A 25,840-nucleotide genomic window follows, 5' to 3' on the forward strand; every position below is an offset into this window, starting at 1 on the left:
GTCAGTTGTGTGACAGCAAAACGGCATAGCAGGATATCCTTGTGTTTTGCCAGCCTATGGTAATCGACTCTTGGCATTAGCTGCCGGACTTACCCTGGCTCACATTCCAATGACAGTCCCACTATCCCAGAATAGACTGGCTCTGGCATTCTCACAGTATTCCTCACACCTATTGAGGGACTTTTTTTGTCTCACAGGGTAGAGTACAATTTTTACGTTATATTATCTGTGCGCTTTCCACTTTGCTTTAAGCCCAAAATGCAAAAGACGCTCAAGTTTTAAAGACACAGAGGAGACATATGTCACACTGCTGCTCAGGCTGCAGGGGATTAAATATGTACAACACTTCCAGGCATGATCATTTTTTATGACTTAAGCCTCTTAAGATGGCTCCATATTTCTTAAAACCAATTGATCTTCCAAAGAAGAGTGTGTGCATTTGTCCAGAAATTACCTGCTCACTCACCCTCAGAACACTGAGGTCCTTATATACTCTCTTCATCACTGACACCACTCAAAAACAAAGATGTTCACTACTTGACAAGAATTATTACAGTATTTTATGACTCACAAATGTGATTAGCGGACAACAAGTACGTGGTTGTGAGGCCTCTTGGCAGCACTGGCTCCCCACTTGACAATGTTACAGTCTTCAAACTGTGTTGGATTTACTGTCCTGGTAGAGATACTGACAAGCAGAAACTCACAGTGGCCCACAAGTCTGTAAACCAAACTTGGTATATTATGCAAGGACGAAAAAAGGAAAATCACCATTCATTTATTCCTCCCCAAAGAAATCTGATGCAAATAGCACCATTTTTAACCTTTTTGGGGAGAAAATAAATCATCAAGTCAGCATAAACAGGCTGTAAGATGTGGGAGATGCTTGGGACACTTCACCCAAATCAAACTGGTTTGCATTAAACAGGCCCTTTGTGTGCACAGCTCCATATAAATTGGAGTCTGTAATTACTGGAATTAAAAAGGAAGGTTTAAACTGAGGGCTAAGCTGGATGGGATAATTTGAGAGTCTGTGGTATGTGGCCCATATTAGGCCTTTCTAAAAATATCACCCCAACTACCCCATGTATTGGAATGTTCCAAAAGACCACAGAAAGATTCAGCAAGTCATCCTGACCACATGGACCACCACATAGTGGGGGTTATGCTGTCTTCCCCTGTGTACTGTGTTCCTAGTTGAGAGATAGCCTGTGTTCTATGTGTTTTGCCTACACACCCCTGGGCTCTGAAGCCAACTTTCACCTTCTCTTTTTCCCATAGACCGTAAGTTTTTAGTGGCTCTGATGACAGCATGATGGTCAACCATGTGCTACTAGAATGGTCAGTCCTAAACACAAACAGATGTGTTCTGTAGTGGTACCCAGATAACCCTAACATTAATTCATGAACTGAATGCTTTTAGAATATTTACTGAACCTCTGCCCTCACAGTCTCTCTTCATGTCGAACAAGCCCAGCCTCTGTTCTCATTTTACAGTTTGCCACACACTTAATATGTGAATATGATAGCTTTTACCATACTACTAACAGTAGGCCCCAGGACTTGGCTATGTGTTAGTGTGGAGGTGAGATGAGTGGAACTAATCCAGCTCCCAGGCCCAGTCCCTGTGGCCAGACAGAATGGGTGGGGCCTAACTAGGCCCAGCCACAGGCCTCAGCTTCCAGTCAAGGGTTGGGGAAAGGGGAGGAGCATGGGGGGGTTAGCTGGCTACCTTCCTTGTCTCGGGGGCCGGTGCAATCGGCAGTAATTGAGATTGATTGGATGTTATTTTTCCTCTTGCAAATGTAGTCCATTAGCTTGGCACATGCATAATCAGTTTAGAGCGCAGTTAGCCGAATGTAATCATGTTCCTCGGTGTCTGCTAGCACAAAATCCACTCCAGATGCCGCTTGGCCGCGGAAAGAAAGGAAGAAAGTGCCGTCACTATCAGATGGAGAATATTTAGCCAAGAAAGCCCTGACACCCTTCCTTTGTCCTGGTCCTGCTCTATTGAGCACACACAAACTTTTCTCATATCCGTCTCTCTCATCCTTATGCATGCCCTCTCATCCTCTGTATGAGAACAGTACTTTGGTCCTATGTTTTGCACTTTTAACTGCTCTCACATAGTGTGAAGTGAAGCCCAGTACAGGGCCATTAACAAACACAATACATCTGTATCTTGGATGGAGTTACTGCTCCTTTTTACCCTTCAGTGCAATCCAAAAGAATCAGTTAACACTGAGGAAAGAAAATGTCTACACTCTGCAGAGAGAATAATCACAATGAAACATAATAGAGGGAAAAGGGATGTAATGTAAATGAAGGGATTAGTGGTTACATGAAAAGTCATTAAGGTGTCTCACTGATGATCCTACTCAGCAAAAGCACTGGCTACTCAGACACTGGAATGCAAGCCATGATGACCTCTTCCCATTAATGAGCATAAGTAGGAGGATTGACTCCATTGCTCTTGGACTGTATACAGTAGTATGTTGATGAGGTTTAACCACAAATATGTTATGATTTTATGAAACAATGGAGTGAAAAAATGTGGAATCAAGCAGATCAAACCCTGTTGAGTGATCTACCCCTTCATCTGTTGGGAGCCTGATGCTGAGACTCAGTGTCCATCAGCCATCCTGTTGGCTGATTTTTGTCATCCCAGATGATTTTTCAGGTTTTTCAAGCCAATAGGATTAGGGTTGAGTCTCATTACCCCCAACCACTGTTGGAGGGTCTTTGTTTTATTCCCCTCCAGAGTTTCCTTACATGTCTGGGGGGGGTCATGATCTTGGCAGGTGTCAGTCTTGTTGTGTGGACATAGGAATGAGCCAAATTTTCACACTGTCCAACTCAAACACAAAAATTATGCCAGGTAATGTGAGATGTCCTCTGGTGAAATGACGTCCAGTGGGCGCCAGGCTCACCCACCAGACATTTCTAAGAAGAGGAGGGGTGGAAGGAGGATGGAGAGACAGACAGGAGAGGGAGAATGAGGGGGGGCGACAGGAGGGTTGGAAGGATAGATACTCTGCTAATTATCATGGCTAGCCTATGATTGTTCAGTAATAGTGCTCAGTGGGAAAGGTTGCAGCAATTCCAGGAAGAGCTGAGCTCTGATTTACTGGTACTACCGCTCTAATAAAGCGCTTGCTGCACATCCTGGGAGACAGCCCATTCTCTCCTTTCACATGCACAAGCGTGTGAATGCACAGGCGGACACATACACACACACCCGGCAATCCTGTAATCTGAAGTGCCAGCGGATGACAACACAGGCCTCATGAACTGCATGAATTGCATCATTTTTACTGCTCATAGAGACGTTTGTTTAATAGGATTCTGATTCTGATCAAGTGATATATGGTATATGTGATTAAAAGAATGACATCACACACAGGAAGTATTTAGATTCTGCCTGGCCCCTTAACATTTCTGAAGTCATGATCCTGAACACCACATACCTTTGTTTGTCAGTAGCTGCCTGTGGGGAGTTGTACCCTAGCTTCCTATGTCAAACAGATCTCAGTTACCCTGAGTGGTAGGTGTAACAGGGAAGGAGTGGCGTACAACAATACAAAAATCAGGGTGGAATGGAGAGCAGGACTGTCAGGCAAATAAGGGGGGTGCGGGGGCTTAGTGTTTGGCAGCGTGCAAGAATTTCACAACTCTTCTAGCTCCCACCTCTTGAGAAGGCCAAGGAAAGGGTCGGGCTTTGACCCATAGCACAGCTGCTACTTCTGCTGGTGATTGGGTGTGCAACTGCCCCACTGTGGGTGTTACTGAGGCTTACAAAGTGGCATTGAAAGAAAAGAGAAAGAATGGGGTGAAAGAAATCTACTTAGACAGTGAAAGCTGGTCTCTTTTTCAACAGCTGTTTACCATATTGGCAGTGTTACCAGTGCCCATGTGTTACGGACCAAATATGGATGCATTCCCTGTGTCCCTTATCACAGGAGGGACTAACGTGTTACACTGTCAACAGGGGTTGGATTTGCAACACTATTGTGTTAATTGTTGTTTGTTTTGAGGTTGTTTTTTTTTTCCTTTTTTTTTTTTTGACTTGTTGATGTGTCTGCCTTTGTGTTTCTTTTTTGGACAAGGGCAGAGGAGCATGCTCCTGTTAATGTGTGCAGAAGCTGCTGAACCTGTTATCTTCAGTCTCATCAGCAGAAAAGGAAGATTGGTGAAAGAAAATGACAAGGAGGCAATTGTCTTATCAGTTTCTGTGCCTCGAGTTCATCACAGTTAAAGGCGGACATAAGTTCCAGTTTTGTCACCATAAACAATGATGTAGATACAATTTGTCCCTCCCACCAGATCCACCCGTTTTTATCCACAAGCAGCAGTTAGTTAGACATTTCTGTCAAACATCAGCAACTGTATTTCTACATCAATCTTCCACACTGCTTTCAGCTATATTATTTGACGTTTTTCCTCTTTTCTCATTTCGATTCAGGCAAAATACTCTTCATCCTCGAAACAAACCGACACAGATAGTGAACCAGTGGGTGTGCTAGAATGGAAATCTGCATTAGGTTAAAATATCTTTAATCCAACCAAACTCAGAATCTAAACATATTCCTTGGTTAAATATTTTTTCTACATTTCATATCCCATTGTCCTGACTTGTACCCCAGTTTCATTTCTGAAGTTTCTAGCTACTGACCTAATACTAGTGCCAACACATTGTTAATTTAGCAGATCTAGCTCCAATAAAAGTGAGTGCACACAGAGTTTACACCATAAAATTTGTCTTTAAATTTTGCAGCTATGACAAACAGTAAACCTTACAGTGCAGTTACCACAGGAGTACAATTACATCTTGAAAAGAACTTCTTCCTGAACCAACCAGTGGGTTTCTCTTTTTGTCTGCTTTTTATTTGTGTCTTTTTTACCAGCCCCGCTAAACTCTCTTTGTAAAGAATCTAGAGACACTGAAACCCTTTTTGCTTTGTCTGATTAGAATTCTGTGTAATTGGTGGCGTCAGTCAACCTATCATGTATTTGGTAGTCAAACTTCAGTAAAATGAGTTTCCATGTAGGTAGACTGACCACAATATATCTAATCAGTATTAATCCCTACTTTAAAGTGATCAATAAAAACTTCCCTGTGTTCCTTTAGCATACTCCCTGCAAACCTGATGTTTGACAGTCATGACAGTATCTAGAATAAAGTGTGGGAACCTTACAGGGTCACACACACACACAACACACATATGTGTGTGCCTGTACCTACCACGCTACTGTGAAGTAAAAATATTCCTATCATTCTCAACCCATCTGCTTTTTATATATACTTAGAGCAATGTAACATACAGAAGTTATTTAGTCCAGAGGATTTCTGTGATCTGGTGGTGGAAAATATTGCAATGAATGGAAACTGTGTTTATAAAGACGTGAATGAAGACTCTTTACAGGTGTTTTGGTCACTGTTGACCTATGACTACCTCTCTTGAATGACTAACTGTGGCATTTAGCAGGTAAATGATGCTTTGATGAGGCCAGATGGAAGCTACTGTGAATCTACATAGCTCCAAAGCCAAAGGGATGGAGAGAGAGAAGCAGGCAGGCTTAACAGGCTCTGTGCCATCAATACATCAGTGGCTTAGCCACCAGATTAATGGCCTCCAAGTGGTCAGGGCCACAAAAATACTCAGCTCTGAGCTCTGTGTTCAGTGGAGCTGTACATGAAAGCTAGGTAAGGTGAAGAGACAGATGAGAAGGGAGGAGGTCCTAGGTGCCAGGATGAGCACAGAGGGACCTCTATTCTGTTTGGGTTTAGCCTACAGAGGAGAGTCATGGGACAGATAAATTGTACAGAAACATGGATATGTAGCTCACGCTGTTTAGTTCCAGCTGTCCTGCAATGTTACACTTTTAATCACAAACTGACATTTTAGTAGCTATGCATTTCAGTATAATAAGCAGTATTAACTACCTTTGATATGCATACTTTTAGTGTTGTAAGTAATGGGAGCTCCACCTATTGTTTGTGTAACTAACTGATCTGCTGACTTGTTCTTTGGAAGTAAGGCCTATTTAAACACATGCTTCAGTTATACTACCCTACTGCAGTCATCTAAATTGCTCCTAAGTGCACCAAGCTTGGACTACTTTTGTTTTATCTAGCTTTTTTAAATTTTTTTAAATTTTTTATTTTTAACAACTTACACCCCCCCCCCCCAAGGTCTTTATATTTGGTTGTGCATCGATTATAGGTGGATTACAGAACTTCAGCAATTTCTCGTCTGGATTTCATTGGCTGTTGTTGTTAGTGATGGGTCATAGAGATGCTGATGCCTGCAAGCATACTTTCCTCAAAGCAGTCTGTTGTGAATGGGTTATGTAGTGCAAACATTGATGTGAAGTACAGTGTGCAATGAAAAGTCCACCTCATTTCTCTGTGACCACTATCAAAGCTTTACTAAAAATTAACCATGCATCAGTTTACAGAGGATCATTTTCTGGGGTAATTTTTTTTATTTGAAGCCCTAGACACTCAGGGGCCTTTTCTGTAGTGGCAGGGGAGAATAGCCATCTCTTTCTGAAATTCATGGTGCTAGATGTCCATCCATGTTTTGCCTAATTGCTGTGTGCTGGAGTGCAGGGTTAGAACTGGGAGCTGTAAATCTATCAGCGTTATGCAGACAATGTTTTCTCCAGATGTAGCAGAAAAGATTTCATCCTTTTGTAATTAAGTGGTGCAGTCCAGGGTGTCGTGCGTTTTTTTATTGGGGCCTCTGGAAAAGATCATTTTGCACCTTGTTTTCTCATCATTCTTTTTATTGAATACAAAGGATGGATGAGATGGAAAGATGAAAATAAAAAAAGTAGCAGAGAATAGAATGTCTTGTTTAAATTATTATATGGAAATGACTAGGTAGTGATGTAAGAGGTAATGATGGGGAAGTGTGGGATTGAGGCACAAAGGGGACAGAAGCAGAGTCTTGGAACCAAAGCAATTACATAGTTCCTTAGAAGAAGAATATCAGGAGAAAAGTTCCTTTTTAACCCCAGGAATGTTCCCAAATGTTATCTTTCCCATGGGTGCCGTCTTCTACACCTGTGTTCTACTTTAAACTTACTGCTGGAATAGGAGAGAGGGGGAGTAAGTCGGAGAAAGTGATAGTGAGTGAAAGAGAGAGAGAGACAGCTTTAAGAGTTAGGGACAAGAATGCTCTTCAGCTTTTCAAGGGCAAAGATACTTTATGGCCTTCACATTCCTTCATGACAAACTGATGCCCAGAATAGACGGAGTAGTGCTGGGGGGGGGGGGGGGGGGGGGGGGGGGGGTCACCTTCACCTCACCCTACTTCGTTTATGTGGCAAAACCTCAGGGTCACACTGTCTGAAGCGTTTTTTGTTTTTTGTTTTTTTTTACTAACCAAACGCCGGCAAAGCAAGGGGATTGAAGTTCAGGCTTTTGTTCAGTGTGAGCAGTTTCACACATTTCTGTTTTATAAAGTCCTTTTCAATCTCATGTTGATTTACAAAGGCCTCTTTCCTCTGAGATCTCTTCAGACACACAGAAAGCAGAGGAAGTCTCCATAGCCACTGAACTTCCAGGCTCACGCCCAGATCATATACACTATCCCCCACTGCCTTTCTTGCCAGCCCCACAAACAATTTTTTATGTCACCACATTCAGTCAACACTAGCCCTAAAATTAAGGACTGCTGAATAATTCAAACTTGGATCCTTTCTTCAGATGGCCAATCGCTGTCACTAGATAGGAATTTCCTTAATTTATACTTGTTAGGTTGGAACAGTCATGTTGAAATAATTTGAACCATAAGGGCTGTCTGTGCAGCTACTGTTTAAATGAGAACTCTGGGAGCCGTTAAAGTTTGAACATGAAATTGTGAGATCTGGAATGCAAATTATTATTCAAATGATCAATGTATTAATTTGCATGCTGAAAGGCAAGAGAGGGAAAGAGAGTGAGTATCTTAATATGTTCTGTAAAGCAAAGTATTTTATTATTTGTTGATGTTGCAAGAGTGAGGGTATATTAATTTTGCCATTTTGGATCCCAAAGTGACCTAAATCTTTCTCGCTTTCACACTCTCTCACATGTTCATCATTATCATCACCACACATGCAAAAAAAAAATCCTGCTTTCATGCTTAAAGTTGAGATCCATCTTTAATTGTTTCACACATTGCATAATTTGAAAGAGACAACAGCAGCTTTGGAGACTGCTTTCCGCACAGTTACAGGATTATAGTTGGGGTTTGTGTTTCAGTTGTATTCAGACAGTTCTCTACTATGCTGTGCTTTCTTAGGAAACTGTAATGCTAAATTTTTCTGTTAATTAACATAGCTTGAATTGTCTTTAAAAACTTTGTCTCTCTTTTCGTTGCAATATGCTTGATTTAAACATGATATTTACTTTGCAAAGACTTAAGCAGTTGCAAGGGGTTGAGTGAGGACTTTTCTGAACCTGAATTCACTTTGTAAATTAGTTTTTAGGACCTGTTGCAATCTGATTTTCTTTTCCTTTACATAAAATTTTGCCATTGCTTTATTTCAGTTTTTTACTTCATGATCTGAGCTGTCATGATGAACCTGCTGAATAAAATGGATAAAACTATTTGGGTATAGGCTTCTTTACAGATTTAGGAGCTAAGAGCATTCTTGAGCTAATGCACAATGTTGTGCATATGTAAAATGAAACCAGGTAATAAAATGTCTGGATAATGGTCAAATTAGTGAAAAAACATATGTGTTGTGAATTTAAGTCTAATAATTTACCATTTGAGGATTGAGTGCCTTATAGGAGAGCAGAAACTATAAGTGGTGCATGTAGTTAAGAGAGATTTGGTCGTATATCTGGAAGTGAAGTTAGTGCTTTTAAGCAAGAGCTCAAGCATTAGAGTATTCCCAGTATTCAACTTAACTTTTAAATCATTAAACATGATGAAGCCATCTCCACAAAGTCACGGGTTTATATACAAAAATCAAACACCATCTGCCATCTCTGATCAGAAGCAACAGCCATCAGGCCAGGGTTACCAAGGCAGAACAGGAAAAGCCATTAACTGCCAATCACTGCATCGATCGACAAGCCAGTCCACCACTACCACCACCTCTCTACCCCCACCCACGCCTGCCCACAGACACACACACGGTTCATCAGCTTTCACTGTACAGTGCACATACAGACACATGCACGCTTGCATAAAACACTATCTTTTTTGTGCACCCTAACTATGTGATGGGGAACATTTGGAGGAATTTGTCCGTTTTTCTCCTCAAACAACCTTATCTTTTAAATTATCTACAGCCTACATTGCAGGATCAACACCGTTCAGTTTAGATAAAGGGTGTCTCGGTTCCTATATGAGCTCAGTAAACTTAATGTGTTACTTGAAGGACAGTTAAGATTCTGAAAAGAAGATATTTCCCTGAAAGCATACGTTTGTAATCTGCATTACTGAAATGCATCTCCGTAAAGTCCATTTCCCTGTCAAGATGAGTTTTGTTGCCACATTGTACTTGGTCTCGCTCTCACATTTTTGGAGTCAACCCGCAGATAAAACGCAAACTAATAGAGTCAGTGAAGGGCAAAAAGGGAAAAAAAGAAGATTGATTTTTTTTCCCCTCCATTTTCAATGGTGTCGCTAGAAGTGAGGGTCATTAGAAGAATATTTACCTACTTCCCAATTTAATAGAGATGTTGTATATCAGAGTGATCTGGATCAGAGGTCAGGGCTGAGGGGAGCAATTAAAGTATATGGATCCAGAAGCTCTGGGCCTGTCCCATTGTGTGTGCTATAGACAGAAACAGATAGGTGAGCTAAAAGGCAGGCAAAGGAAATGTATATTGAACATGGCTATATTAATTTATTGAGCTACACTACTGATGAACTAGCAGCGCATTAGTTAGAGGCATACAGTTAAATTGATGTGCAGGGTTTTCTTCTTGATTGTGTAAAGTCAAAGTACTCACAAATATTGGTTTTGACTATTATCTATATTTTATAAGAGTTAAACTAATGATATACGTTTGTCTGTGGCATTGAATATTTTTTTCCTTTCATTTACCTTAGTATTCATACATAATGCTCTCCCTCTATCGTTGGTTAGGTCAGCCTTCTCTGGGGCCACACAATAGCCAGAGACAGAACAGATATGATGGATGTGGCCTGGGGCCTATACACTCGCGTTGCTTCTGCGGTGGCCTCATCCACGCATCAGCCACGGGGAGAGGGAGGGTACGCAGTAAGGAGGGAGGGAAGGAGGGCAGAGATACAAACCAGACCAGCCATTTTCTTCGTTCCGCTCATAAATATTTGTGTGGCTGATTTATAAACAGTGGAGCAAGAGCAGAGATCAAAGTGAACTGTAACGCTTATATAAAACCGGGCCTTTTTCATAACACTGCCCTACACACCACGCTCGTACCTATTAAAGACAAAGCTATATATCAAGAGGCATATTGGCAAGAGTACTCAATGACCACTCACGCTTTAGAGCAGTCTTGCACCACTTGTGAGGCTAGTAGTTGTAGCTCTGCTCCCTCAACTTCTTAAACACTAGTTAAAGACCTTCAAGATGTGTTATTGCTAAAACACAACCTGCTCTGAGCATGTGTAAACTTCCCTAAGGCCAGCGGCTTCTTAGGTGGATTGTAAATGGCTGTAGTAATGCCTGGCAGCCATATTAATATTAAAACATAACAGTGTGTGTGTGTGTGTGTGTGGGGGGGGGGGTGTTGTGTCCTGGTAGTGGAAGAATGGTGTTCATCACAGCAGACAGTTGCAGGCTCTGATTGGAGCAGCCAGCTGGTCATAGGGGGGATTAGGAATGGCTGAGGCAGCCTAGACAGAAATGTATGTGGGTTTTTATGTGTGTGTTTTTTGCTGGTCCTTAGTAGCATGTGGTGGACAGTAGTGCACAAGCCTTACACAACTCCATGTACTGATAGAGGCAGACACACTCATCAGTTACTGCACTATGACAAGGACACACATTCCACACCCACTAGTTGTGTTTACCTCTTGCGTCCCTCATACACACATGTACTGTATAAATAGGTAGATAGTCGTACCCCAGCCACCCCAACCATTTATTCTCCAGCCCGGGTGCAAATGTGGGGGAGTGGGTGCTCTGTTCTGCCTCTGGCCCTCTCCCTGATTAACGGTCATAGCTGGCAGATGCAGAGGAGCACCATGAAGATGGCTGTTCGCTGACCTCTGTGGGAGGGAGAATAGCACGGGTATTGGGAGAGAAAAGAGGGCCTTTTTCAATGAAGATTCCCCCCTTTGTCCACCAGTGGGACAGGCTGTGCTCAGTGTGATAATGCCTGGGAGAGCTGCTGCTAAACAGCCTGTCTGTCTGTCTGTCTGTCTGTGTGAGTGAGACAACTGTTCTCTAGAATTGCTCCATTTAGGCACTTTCCATTGCACTTAATATAACATATCACAGGCACAGTGCAGTGTGCATTTTGTTTCAAAGGATGGTTTTATTTGCTTGTGGGTTTATTTAGATCATTTTGATAAGCAGCCTGTATTTGTGACTGTTTTATTTCCTGTATTAGTCTTTGCAGTCACTTGGAAACTATATCATCAACATCTATGTCCCTGGTCCTGTAATAAAAGATCATGCACTTTCTCTACATGGATGTCCTTATCTGTGGAATCTGGATATATATATATATATATATAGATAGATAGATAGATAGATAGATAGATAGATATATGGTGCTGTGAGTATGATCACGTATATAGCCAGCCATTGTAGGAGAGGCTGAGATAGAGTAGACTGCAGATTGTTTTACCCCTGGTGTGTCTGAGTTTCTGTGCAGGAGTTCAAAGTTCTGCTGAACATCACAGAACTGATGCTGAGTGAGGCTGACTAGCTGCAGCCTGTGGTCTGGGAAGGGTTACTGAATTATTACTGATGGTTTCAGGGGTAACTGTCCGACCACAGGACTGGGGAATATTAATCATTTATTTGATTGTCCGCATGTGCTGATTAATCAATTTGAGTAGGATCTGCAGGATTAACTACCCTATTATTCCCCTGTAAGAACAGATAAGAGATAAGACTTTAAAATATCATATTCCATTTATCATTTATTTTTAGGTCCCTGCTGATGAGGGTGAAATAAAAACTGAGGTGAGATTAGGCAGAACAGCAACATGGAGAAAGTGTTAGGGGAGGAGGATAAGAGAAAGAGAGATGAGGAGAGAAAAAAATCTCTTAACTGCAGGTTTTACTATTTCAGAAGATGGGGTAAAAGAACAGCTTTACATTTCTTCAAACATGGCACAGAAAACCAAGTTGTTCAGCTGGGAGTGAGAGAGCAAAGAGAAAAAGGGGGGCGGAGAGACAAGAGGAACAGGAAGTTGATGGGAAAGTGATAGCTGCCTCCACCTGGAGTATAGCCTGAGCTGTGTGTTAAGAGGAAAGACAAAGCACGGGAAAGGAGGGGGCTGCTGCGGTTCACTCCTATCTCTCCTAGCTGTCTGGGTTAGGTAAGTTTCGCTCTCGTAACAAGTATAGCTGGTTAAACTAATCCAACAATGGCACTTTTCCTGTTTACCACACTGACTATCTTTTCTGTCTATAAATTCTCAATCTGCCAACTGTTTAATGTGTTATGTCATGTGGTAATGCCTTTGATTCCAACATGCCTCCGTTTGTAAATACAAGAGGCACTCAAAAGGCTGTGGTTTCTTTACAAGCATGGCGCCCCCGGCGCTTTGGTTGGGAATGCACTGAGAGGGAGAAGGATTGAAAGGGTAAGGGAGGGAGTGAGAGGTGTTTAGAAACTGTATACACTTCCCGTTGCTCTTCTGCCAACCCCTCTCCCTGCTGCCTCTGGTTGCACAGGCAGGCAGTGAGTGAGAAATGTGAGAGGGAGGAGTATATCTCTCCTGGCTGAACACAGCACCATAATTATGCACTTTTCAGCAGGTTTTACCTTTAACACTTTCCTCCCGGGGTTGAGATTAGTGCTCACCATGCTTGATTTACCGCACAATTACTGAACAAGAGTTCTATCTAATCAATAAACAGGAAGGGGAAAAGTGGTAGGCTTTGAAGTATAGTTTGAGATTTTTTGCACGATTGAGCAGTGTATATGGTATAGCCAGTGAGGGCAGGTTGGCTGCAATGCCAGCCTGTAAAATATCTGTTATATCAGACACACCTCTTTGCTTTACCAGCTCTCTAAACCCCTTTACAGTGCTCAGCTACTGGAGTGGAAAATTATAGCTTTTTCTTTTTGACCACTGTTTAGCTCAAAGGTCAGCAACAAATTGTCTAATAAGGGCATTCTAAAACATTAGATTAAAATCACAAGTTGTCCCATAAAATCAGGCCTTAATGTGATCTTATAACTTACATGAGCAAGTTACATGAGAAGGGACACAAAGTACTCTTGTGTGGTTGCCCTGTATTAGATGTCCCCAAATGGGCAGCCAGCACAATGACCTCCACGATGACACTTGCTAATGGCATGAGCAGTTATTTTCGGAGGCTCCAGTGACCGCCATCACAAGTCTTTCTGGGGCTTTGCAAAGCTTTTTGCAATCATGACCAAAGCAATAGGCCTCCTCCAATTAGTCTGGGCTGTGTTTGATTTTTAGTGATGACAACTATATTTCAGCTGCAATTAAGCTGCACTGGGAATGATGAGGGTTTAGATTATTGATTGTCAATTGATCAGCCTGATCAATGAGCACTTTTGTTTCTTTTTTATGGAAAGTGGAGGTAGGTTTTTTCTTTGGCTAATGAGCATGCCCAACAGAGTGACCCTGTTAAGAAATCTGTGTTTCACAGGCCGATATGTATTAGTGATAGAGTTGCTTGCGCTGATGGGAAGGAGGGGGCGCTGCACAGAGCACCATTTTTCAACACAAGTGCATTACTTCCCTGTGGGCATAGGTCAGAGGCTACCAGGTTCTTATGAGGGGAAAAAAAATCAAAATTTAGTCCTGATGACTTTGGAAGGCAGCTGTGTCTTTTCTGCATTTTAATTATATATATAATCTAAAGGAGGTGAACGATGAACAAGAACATGCTGTTATATATAACAAATTTCTGTTGACCCTAACACTCTGAATAATGGAAATCATGGATGTGATGGTATTTTTCACACCACTTAAAACGTTTAGCTTTTCCTCTCTTGATTATAGTCTTGTTGGTGGGTGAAGTTGCCGTTTTTTTTATTTGCCCTGTATAGAAGAGTTGACAAGTGAGGCTGGTGGGTGTTTGGTGTGTGAATTGCTTGAAGAACCCTCAATAGTAGTTTCACTCGAAAAAGGTACTTAATGTTCCATGCAAATAAGCCCACATATAGACCCACTCTGTATATTCACCTCCACTCAACCCCACTCATTAATTTTCATTTTAAGAAGAGGACCTCTCAAAGGCCATGTTGCTCCTTTTGTCAGTGCAATGCCGCTAATAAAGATAGCTCCATAAGACTGGGTTAAATATTGACTCTGGCTGAGCACATCATAGCTGTTCTTAATTAGTTGGGGTCTCTAGCAAGCTTGTGTGAGGGCGGCACATGAACAACTACATTTCCCCTTCCGAAATCCCAAACACCATCTCCCCATTACACATTTCTATGAATTTTACATAAAAAAGGTTACGGGATATTCAGAAAACATACAGTGTTACAGCTGCTTTTTGCGTAGCCTGAAGCGGCAACCAATTATGTGGTAATGAAATATTTACACTACCAAACTGAGAACGCCAGGGGTGAAAGCTAGATAATACAAGCCAGAGGAGACTGTATTCTGTGTCTCCTCTCTGCCCTTACGTCAGAGAAAAGGTGGAACAGGAGATCAGCTAATGACAATAGGCTTAGAAGCAGGAGCGTGGGCAAACAGGCAGTTCAGTAAGCATGGTCAGGCTGCTGTTGACTCATTTAAGGGCCTCTTTTGGGCCACTGTAGCCAAAGAGACGAGAAGGGGGAAGACTTTCTAGAAGGCAGCAAGAGCCGTGTGAAGTTTTACCCGCTGATTATGCCAGTCCTTTTGACTTCTGATGCCTCCTACCTCACAAAGATATGGAACTGAATCTGCATTCATGGCTGAGTGTGATGTTTGTTCTCTAGGACTAATTGTGTTTGGGTAATGTTCCTGCTCTGAATTTAATTCTCCCTGACTGCATTAATCATTACAAGTAGTGTTTGCCTGTATCTTAATCCAACACCCTCTATCCCCCAACCCACTTGGCCTGCTCTGCTCTTTCCTCTGTGAACCCCCCCCCCATTCTTATACTTTGGATCTATCTAACAAGCTTTTTGCTGCCCACTGTTGAAGCTGCTCCACAAGGCCATGCTGCCATTGTCTAGGTGGCAAGTGACAAATGAGAGGCAGTGAGGTGTTGGAGAGTCTTGTCAGCTGTGTGGGTGTAGGGCTGCCTCTGCCTTTATCCCTCTAACGTATCACTGACCTAGAGTCCAAATTCGTGTAGCCAGTCATACTGCTTTTATCTGGTATTCTAGTATCTCTTAAACTCCTCGATGAACAGTCCTACACATGTCTGACCAGCATGTTGTGTTTCATACATTCCTGAAATTTTACTCTAAATCACATCCCACAAAAATATGTACTAGAGAATTTGGTTTTTGATTTATTGCTTCAGGTGTGTGTAGGTTACCTTTTTATTAAGCGACTCCTGTTATGTTACTCACTGTGTTTTGCATTTATCATTGTGTATCGGCAAAGTGAATACAGTAGTAGTGCATAATACATAAGCATAAAGTTGTCACACTAGATGTGATTCACATTTAAATCTGGTGTGTCCAAGTAATTTTCTAGCCAGAAGACAGGGTGTGGTCTGTAGTGTAATATTTGTGCCCTCTGGTTGCAGTTGTCTTTGTCTGTCGATGAGGAATACTCAGATACTGGGGTGGAGTATTCAGAAGGTCACTGCTGGTGCTGATTACAGGTGTATTTTTCATAGATATGACTTTTCTCTGCCTTTTTCATAAATGATTTCAAAGAAAAACTAAAAATGCTCTGTTTTGTCTTTTATCAGAACTATCACTGCCAAAGAATATGTAACAGTACAGAACCTGTCCTTTTTCCACGGTGTGCTCAGTTATTAGTGTAACAAGATGCTCACTAAAACACTAATGCAGTGACAAACTCAACATCTGATCTCAGTGTGGTGTGTGCAGTCTGTTTTAGCTAAATTAAAAACCAAAAATGTTATTCCCCAGCTCTGTACAAGTAATTATTGTCACCGCTGTCCAAAATGGAGGGTTGTGCTGTTGACACAGTGCTGCGCGTAATGAAGAGAAAGGCCAGGGCAGGTCTTGATTTGCCCCATTCAGCTTCCAGATGGTACCTTGCCAGTACACATGTCATCAAGTGGCTGTAACAGTTGTTTGGGTACCCCCATGACTCCACCCTGCTCTCGCCTCCTGCAGGCAGACTTATTGTACTGCAATTTTGGCAAGCTCCTCCCAGCATGGCTTTCATAAAAGCGCCAGGAGGTTAAGCTGTTAATTAGCTACTGAAAGAGGAGGGCAACAGCTTGCTGTTAATTTGCCTTACTCTTTTTTTTCTTATTTGAGGTTTGACATCATTTCCTGCCTGTTTAGAGCCATCGCTGTGTGTCTCAAAAGCAGGACCCAGCTCATTAAGAAGGGGGAAATGTGTTTATCAGGCTACGATTAGAAGTGCACATTATGTATGTATAGCCATGCTTATCCAAATGTTCTTAATGAGAGAGACCCTGGACGCCAGTGTGGGGCTCCTGTGGGCATAGGCCCAGGCTCGTTATCACCACACAGGGCATTGATCTCTATACCGCCCGCTTGCTTATCCTCCTCCTCCTCCCCTTTAAAAGATAGTGACTCGCACATGAATTATGTGGACACATTGATCAGCTGATTGAGAGCTATTGTTTAGAGCCCTGGGTCATTATTGAAGGAGGGATTACCCGACTCTTGTCCTGTACGTGCGTGTGGGAGAGTGTATTACTCAGCTCCTTGTCACAGCACATACTCCCTTTAGCTCACCTTAGATTTGCAGCTACACAAATGCACACACATACACACACACACAGCACATACAGCAACCTACACAATCAACATGGCCCAAATGACTGCCTGCATTGATTGCCTTCCCTCTGCAATTATGTTCCCATTGTTTACTTTCTAGCATCTTACTCATTCAAAAGGAATTCAATAATTATTGCTTTATTTAATGTTAAAGTAAGTAAGAGTGGTGGGTGTGGAGCACCAGTAGCTGCATTGTCTTTAAGTGTCTCTATGACCCCTCCCAGGCTACTTTGTTTCATGGGCCTATGTTAAATCTTTCTCTCTAAGGACACCCACAGCGATCCATCTTTACCTCGCTGCCCTCCCTTACGACACAGAGGTCCGTTTTGTTTCTCTCTTCCCTCCCAGAGACAAATATGCAGCCTGTTTTTATTCACCGGTAGTGATGGATCATTACAACAGCAAGGCACTAGAGGAAGCAACTTAGCACATTACAGGCTTTGAGGATGCGGTGGAGGGGTGACGGGGATTAGGACGAGTAAAGGAGAATAAAGGACAAGGGTAGGGGATGAAGTGCAGGAAGCTGTAGGTTGGCAGTTTGGGCCCAGAGTACACAGTACCCTCAGCCACAACCTAACTTTTAGGCATGTTGCTGCTTGCAGCGGCTAATTCAAAGCAGTCACCGCACTTGGCACCCAGTGGGGCCTCTGTGGTTGGGGCTGTTGTTCGTACCGCTGGCAGACAGGGAGTCACAGGCCAAACTGCAAGTGCTCACTGACTCCAGTCACTCTGCTTTGCTAAATAACGTTCTTACGTTCCAGGGGAATCCCAGGGTGCAGATTTATGGGAGTCAAGTCCCCAACAAATCTCTGCACATGTACATGTACCCTGCTGCTGGGAAGACACGGGTCATTACATTGAAATATTTTCATTCTCTAGACCCTAACCCTAAACTTAATCCTTACCATTAGAATAAGCAGTCCCTAAATTTGATGTGATCTTGATTTATTTTGTAACTGTCAGAATTAGTCAGAAACTAGGCAACTACCTATTGCTGTGTTTTTTTGTTTTTTTTTTCTATAGCATAGAAATGTCTGTATTATTGTACAGCAAGATAAGCAAGCATGTTCTCAATAGTACATACTTTCTATGGCTGCAATTGTGAGATAGTGACACTTCAGTCACGCAAGGGTGTTTTCTTCTCCCTTTGGCCGCAGTGTGTTTTTTCAACCCAAGAGCCAGATTATATTGTCTCCATTCAGAGTGAAATACAATTACCTCATAGGTTATAATTGCTGCCATGACATCACTGTGTTTGAATAACAAAGGTGTTGCTTGACATATTTTTACACATCGTACGCCAAGAACAAGTTTGTACATTTTCTTTCTCAGATGACAGAGAAAACTTGACTTTTACATCTTTGATATTAGTGAATATAATTCTCTAACAAAAGCGGGCCTGCTCAACTTCAGTGCATTGCATGACTTAACAGGTAAATTATTACTGCCTAACCTGTGTAAGCCACCCATCAAGGACATGTTTTTGCGAACACACATACATCACCAAACACACACACCAGCTTTTAATGCTGAGAATCAGTTTATTACAAAGCAATATCCAGGCAGATACTTGCTGGCTCTCTCATGTAGGGAATTTGGCAGCTCTCTTAGAATTGATAGCTATTTAGCTCACAGATAGTCATCTGTTTTAATGCATTAATTTTGTATTAACAGCACTGCCAAATTTAATGGTGGAAATTAGGGTATGATCGTAATGGTGTGTGGCTGTGTGTGTGTGTGTGAGACCGTATGTGCATATGTGTGTGAGATTGTGTGTACATTTCTGATGTACTTTTTGTCTATACTTTTGTACGTGTTTGTTGCACATACATATTATATTATATGGCTCTATGGGGAGCCATTCTTTGGAATTACCGGCGCTGTCTCCCTTCCACCCTTCCAGTAATACCCACCTCCATCTTGTGTTAGTTGGACTCTCTCAGCAACCACACTGTTTCGTGTTAAAGGTGCACTTTTACTTTGCATTTAAGTGGATGGAAATGCAGATGTATGCAGTGCTCTGGGTGGGTGGTGAAACTGATACAGGCATGTATTGCCCACTCAGAGGGCAAGGTGCATTGTAGAGTTGGGAGAGAGAGGATGGGGTGGTGCCCACACCGCCCCTGTCCCTCTTTACCTGAAAAAGCACTGCTCCAGCCTCCACAGAAAGAGACAAGGTGCTCTGTTCGAAGAGAGGCTTGACAAACCATGACTGCATTTTTAAACTGTGAAAATCACTTCAAAGTAAAGCAAGCTTTGAACAAAAAAAAAGCATTGAAGGTGTTTTAACACATTAAACATCATTTAGAGCATCCTTTTAAAATCTATAAAACAAGAAAGCAATTTAAGTATGATTTTTGGGTCATGCAATCAACCGCACTTCCAATGGTCGCTGATTGACAGCTTGAAAATAAACAACAACACAATACATCTAAGACAAAAACGATAGTAACTCAACTAATCTTTTTCTTTGCAATACAATCACCTCTGATTCAAGCATTCAACACATCAGTAGAATCATTGTCTTCAAGTATTTGCAGCAGTCTTATCTGTAAAATCAGATCACACATGAGGTACAGTCAAATGCAAACAGCATGACTCCCATGCCCAATTGCTTTTGAGAACATCGGTGTGCACTACGTAGTCACGCATTTGTACTTGCTCAGCTGAATCTCCTATACATCTGCTATAAATTCCAAGACAGTTCAGTGGTATTGAACTTATGCCACTAGCCCAGGCATCTACCCCCCATTTTGCGCCACAGCTCCCCTCCTGTTGGGGCCTTGATAGGGCGCTTAGAAACCCCAGAGCCATGCAGACCAAATCCTCCCAGCCCAACATGACTTTTTCATTAAGCCGCCAAATTCCTGCACTCCAGTTGGAGGTGATTTATCAACTAGAGGCTTCATTGCAGGTTCATAGGAAACAGACGTAGGCCCTGTCTCATGCATTATTATGTTTCACATTCAAAGTGTGTATGCATGCATGTGTGAGTGTGTGAGTCAGAGTGGGAGACTGCAAGTACTGAGTCCATACTGCGTTTGTGCTTTTAGGGGGTTTCTCACATGGATAATTCTTTGAGAAAATATGTTAGGGATGTGATTATAAGAAGGGTGTTGTTCTCCTTGGCCAAGCTCTTTGCTATTAGGCACTAGTATTATTTTACCTCGGTTCTGTGTGGAATATTGAATGAGCAGGCGTCACCTCAGTGATGATTTGATCTCCTAACTCTTTCACTGACACTGAAATGCCCCGACAGTCTTGGGTCGTGGCCGGTGCAGAGATGGTGAAAGTGGTGGTTTACAGGTGTGACCGTTTGACATGTTAGACACAGCTACAAGCAATGGGGTGGGCTGGTTTTGGCCCCGTTGAGGCCATCTTCCTGGCCAGTCAGGTTTATAGTGAATTATGGGCAGTTCTGGGGCAGGCGGTCTCAGGTTCACTCCTATATAAACCCTGTGCTTTTTATGGGAAACTATAAAACTCCCAGGATTTTTTCTACCTCCTGAGACTAGCTTTGAAGTTTCGGTCAGGTGCCGTCATTTTTTAACTTGTCTTCTTGTAGATTTTTGGAGCCTAGAATCATTTGCAGAAAGACCTCTCTTTTTTAATTCAAGACATATGCTATGACTAAAAGCAGTTGCATGATGGATTCGGTGTTATCTATAACTGAATCTGTCTCTCAAATTTCTCTCTACCTTAGTTCTGATGCAATATTTGTGCACAGAGAAACAGGAGGAGAAGGAGGAGGGCTCTCACAATATCCAGCAACACCTATTCATGACATCATGGATGGCTTAAAACGAGGAGAGAGAGGAGAGCGTACAGAGACACAGAGCCTTTTACAATCACCTAATAACTCTATTACACCAAGCTGTGGGGCTCACAAAAAAGAAGGAAAAAAAACTCCTATTCTTTTTCCTGGAAGCGGTGTCTTAATGCACATTTTAGGTGTAGAAGTGAGAAATATGAAACCAAAGACAATGAAATACAATAGCTCAGAAAACCCCATAGCAATATTGCAATATTGCCAGAAAATTAAACATTAGGAGAAAAGGACAAGAGCATTTTAGGGAGGCATAATATTGTTATGAATTTTTTTTCACAAGCCTGTCAACACCTGATTTAGATGTAATGTGGTTAAATGTCTAATGTTACCATTGCTTTTACATTTTGCAGCCATCCAAACAGGCTTGTAGCTCACTGAAAGGTTTCAGTTCTTATATTACATAAATGCAGAATTAAAAATATAACCTGGTTGAAAATACAGGGAGGACTGAACTTTATTTACATTTCTCATCACTGCTAAAATTTTGACTGTCGAGGTTTTCCCTCAGCACAAACAATCAGCACATTTCAGAAAGTTAGATGGTATTATTTTGAGGAATTTATTTACTATTAAATATATAATAAATGTAATACTTATTGAGAATATTAACACTGATATGAAAAAAGTGGTTGTTCTTGCTTGTTCTTTACATTAAAAAAATCTTCACATGAAGGTCATGAAGATTAGAGAAAAAAAAAAGAGAAAAACTTTTGGTGATTGACATTGATTGCAGCCACAGAAACCCACAGCTAGACCCCTGAGTTTGATATAGGAACAGCACATGACAGACATGACACAAGTGGGCATACTGAGTCTGAGGCTTTTTACTGTAAACATGCAGAAACAATCAGTGTGATGCTTTAGGATAATGGTCAATAACTCTGTTGCTCACACCGGGTCTAGCCATATTGTGCTGGACTTGCATCATTGATTGAGCCATGCAGGAGGTAATTAGACTGGAGCTCTGTGGTGTGACAAGAGGTTGTGGTGGTATGGTGTCACCACGGGGTGCTTGACATGTTGTGACGCTACGGAGGGTGGGCTGAAGCTTGGACTAGGCCTGCCGTCGAGCCTTGGAAGAAGCACTGGGGTTGACAGGTCAATACTGTTGCTGATTTCCTGTCCTCTGAAGGTTGTCCTCCTGTTGCGGAATGTTCCAGTTTCTTTCAGAATGTACTCAATCCCCCACCTGCGTCACCACCGCCTGAGTTTTCCTCGCTTTCTGTATGAGAGAGCCAGGATTTAACTCACCATGATCAATATTTAGTATCCCATGCGTGAAACAGGCAGATGTTTGGAGTTTCCTTTTCAGAGACGGGAGGCTTCTGTTGAGTGAAAGGGATCAATGCTGCCTTCCGTCTGTGAGGCTGTAGACCCACAGCTTCTGAAGGGTGTGTGATGCGATTCCTGCCTGCCCTTGGGCCCCTGAGATTTGCGTGCCTCCCAGGCCTCTCCTGTCCTGTTAGCCCACTGATACAGACACTCACGCAGACAAAGTGCGCAGTCCAAACAGTTGTCCTGAAGTGGAAGAGGTCTGGATGTTAAACAACAGGGCTGTGATTGGGAATTGATTTGTTCATTTGCCAACTGTGTGAGTGAAAGTGAGTCGGTGGTGCCTAGCCAGCTATCTGCCATCTACAATAACCTCTTTCTCTCTGTGTCCCTCTCGCTCTGTTTTTTCCTTCCTTCCCTCTATCTCTCTCTTTCCATTCCCTCCCACAGCACCTGCAGCAGCATGAGAACGCAGTGGAGGGTGATGCCTGCTACTACCATTGTGTGCTGTGTAACTACTCGACCAAGGCCAAGCTCAACCTGATCCAGCATGTGCGCTCCATGAAGCACCAGCGCAGCGAGAGCCTCAGGAAGCTTCAGCGCTTGCAGAAGGGCCTGCCGGAGGAAGAGGAGGACCTTAGTTCCATCTTCACTATTCGCAAATGCCCCTCTTCAGACACAGGTGAGAGTGTGTGTTCGTCTTGAACTGTGTGTTTCTGCCAACATCCATCCATTTACTCCACTGAGACACTTCCTCTGCCTAGCACGTTACTCATAATTTACTTTTTCTCTTAAAATTAGCATCAGTTCTTTAATGGAGCAAATATGTTTAGTTAAGAACAGGAGTCGCAGCTAATCAAAATTGCACACTGCTATTTTTAGTGATGAGGACTACAAAGTATGATTTTTAAAAAATAGATGCACGTTGTTCTCAAACAGAATATACTGGTAACATAATTTGTATCTAAATGTATTCTCTAACTTATTTTCAGGATAAGACCTTATATAGATTGGCGAGATAATTTATATTTGTAGTTGTGGATTATTTAACTGTAGTATTTCTTCAAAGCCTGCCTTCCCAGTCAAGGCAGAGCTGCTGCTACTGAGGGCCACAGAGCTGTTCTCTTCAGCTATTTAAGACATATTGAGATAGAGCATTAAGGCCAAAGAGGGAGGAGCTGAACAACAGCAGCAGCTGCAACAACAACAAGAACACCAAAAAACAGACGCGGCTACAACAACAGTAGCATGACTGAAACAAAGTGCCTCGGCTGCTCCTTTATTATGGACTGATTAGGAAGAGTGAGCTGTGGTCAATTAACACTCTTTCTTAGCAGAGATTTTGTTTTCTAATCACTTTAACTCCTGTGCCCTGACAAAGGGGCTCTATTGTGTGTCCCTGCAAGAGGGAACCATTACTTCCCTCACACACATACTCACTGTCTGTGTTATGTAGGGGAAAAAAAGGCCAGCCTGTGAAGACGCTTTGTTCCAAGGAGGCAGGGATAATGAAGCCAGCGGCCGGGAAATTGCGCAAAAGGCAGTCACAGATCTGAAGCAAATCATTAGAGAACATATTTAGCTGAGCAATTAGGGACAATTAAGCTTTCTGCTCGCTGCACTCCAAATATGTTAACGACTACAGCACAGTGGACAAGCGAAGATGCAAAGGCAAGAGGAAGGGCTTTTTAGGTTATAAGGGTGCAGGCATGAATGTACTTGTTTTGTAATCAGATGCAAAAAGTTTAGGTGCTTTTAGCACATAAGTGTTTCCACTGTTTTTTTTTTTTCCATGGATGTTGTGTCCATATCAATCTTTTTTGTCTGGTGTGCTTGTTGCCCTGTTTTTGCCAGGGTAGAAGGATTCAAGCCCTTGGTTGTGTAATGGGCCCCTGCAGTGGGTCTGTGTGTGTGGGCAGTATTGGTACAAATGCACATGCATGCCGACAGAGGTCATCCCCCCTGCAGAGCTTCATCATATTACAATCAGCCTCACTTACTTAAACTCCTTAGTATCCAACAAAATGCAGAAGAAATTACATTTTAACCCAAATTGTCTCTGGGTTTTAAGCAATGTCCACATTCTCATGTGTGCTTTAATGATTTGACTTGATTATTTGGATTACAGTTAATACTTCCTCTGTTTCACTGCTCTGTCAAACAGAACAGTTTATTTTTTGCTAATTATAAGCCTACTGACAAAGAGAGAGAAATATTTTACTCTTTTTTTTTTTTTTTTTTTTTTTTTTTAACAATGAGCTGCTGAGAGGTGACTATAAAAATCAGTAGTAGATATGGGTTCAATTATTTAAATTTTAGTACCGTTTCTTCACCACCTTCATGTGTTTCTGTTAAATGAAAATACGGGTTTAAAAGAATCCACCAGGCATCTTGATCAAATTACCAATAATCAACATACCTCTTTGTTAGTAATCATTCACCATAAAATTGCTGACTCCACACCCCTGCATTTAACATTTCCATTTCACACCCCGAATGGTTTGTTCCAGCGGCATCAGCTGCCCCGGTCCACCTTAGAGCCCCACCCCTCCACCCTCCACTAGGGCTGAACCATTCCCTTCCAGTGTAATATTTAATTTCCTCTTCACTAGCTCTTCTGTGGCACAGGGCTCTTTTTTGTGGTTAAGGCATAGTTGCTAAAGTGGTGGAACGTTCCCTGGCTTGTTAAAACAAAGTTGCCCCTGGATTTCTGGGTCATCTAGACAGTAATTCCCTCGCCTGCTGCTGTTCTGTGATCTGCTGGCGTTAGGTGCTGGGCTTGTAGCCTGCCTGGGAATTTTCCCAAAACATATGCTGCCGGCATTCTCCCCAAAAAGCCCACAGCTACCTTCAAAGACATGACAACATAACATATATTGTAGAGATGGTATAAAATTGTAGCAAGGCATAATTCTTGCTGTCCTACAACAAATCCTCTATTGCAGATGCCTTTCAGTCCTGATCTATACCTGCAGCCAGATGATGCCTTTTGTCACAGGAAAATTGAAAAGAGGTTATATTCAATCTTGTGAGCTTTCCATGTAACTATTTTGCATCTCCTTATGATGATGCAGCAGCCACAGACTGTAGGGATTTGGTGCCACGTATCTCCTGTGGGCTGGATGGCCGAGGAGAGCAAGGACAGCAGAAATGAGGTTTCTTTCCAATTAGACTAACACAGGGATAAAAGGCTTGCATTGTTTTAATTCTTGCTCATAGTGAAAATGTGCTGCTTAGGCATGTTACTGTGTGGCTCCGCCTCCATTTGTCTTGTTTAACCCTTTATCTATGGGGAAACAAAGGAGGCCTCAGAGGGATCCCAGCCCCACACAGCTGCCCTGTGTGCAGAGATCATTGAATAAAGCCCAGCACTGACTTGAACCAGTGCAAAGCTGCACTACTGCTAGTTTTAAGGACAGCAGCTCATGACCAGGTTTACATAAAAAAAAAAATGGAAAAAAAAAGATGTGGGTTTTTTCTATATGTGACAAAAAAGGTGACAGCGAATGTTGAAACTTTTGTAAAGTTTTTACTAATGAGGACCATTGGTTTGACAGCAAGAGGACAAGATTTATTTTTGGCTTAGAGGTTACAGTCAAAAGGTGAAAATGTGTGACATGTTGATGTCAGGTACAGGGGTTAATGGCGACTTTTGACGACTGTCAACTAAAAGCACCAGGGTGTATGTATGTTTATGA

The 25,840-nt window shown here is 42.2% G+C and overlaps 1 protein-coding gene across 2 annotated transcripts in view; it reads left to right on the forward strand.

Moving 5' to 3' along the window:
• The window catches only part of zfhx3b (zinc finger homeobox 3b), a 288,910-nt gene that overhangs the window by 207,323 nt on the left and 55,747 nt on the right, over window positions 1-25,840 (forward strand). For both annotated transcript variants that reach the window (XM_030127560.1, XM_030127569.1), the window contains one exon: window positions 22,593-22,824. In XM_030127560.1, coding sequence (XP_029983420.1) covers window positions 22,593-22,824 — 232 coding nt within the window. The remainder of the gene's footprint in view (window positions 1-22,592; window positions 22,825-25,840) is intronic.

This window comes from Sphaeramia orbicularis, chromosome 3, assembly GCF_902148855.1.
Source record: "Sphaeramia orbicularis chromosome 3, fSphaOr1.1, whole genome shotgun sequence".
Classification (NCBI taxonomy): Eukaryota; Metazoa; Chordata; class Actinopteri; order Kurtiformes; family Apogonidae; genus Sphaeramia; species Sphaeramia orbicularis.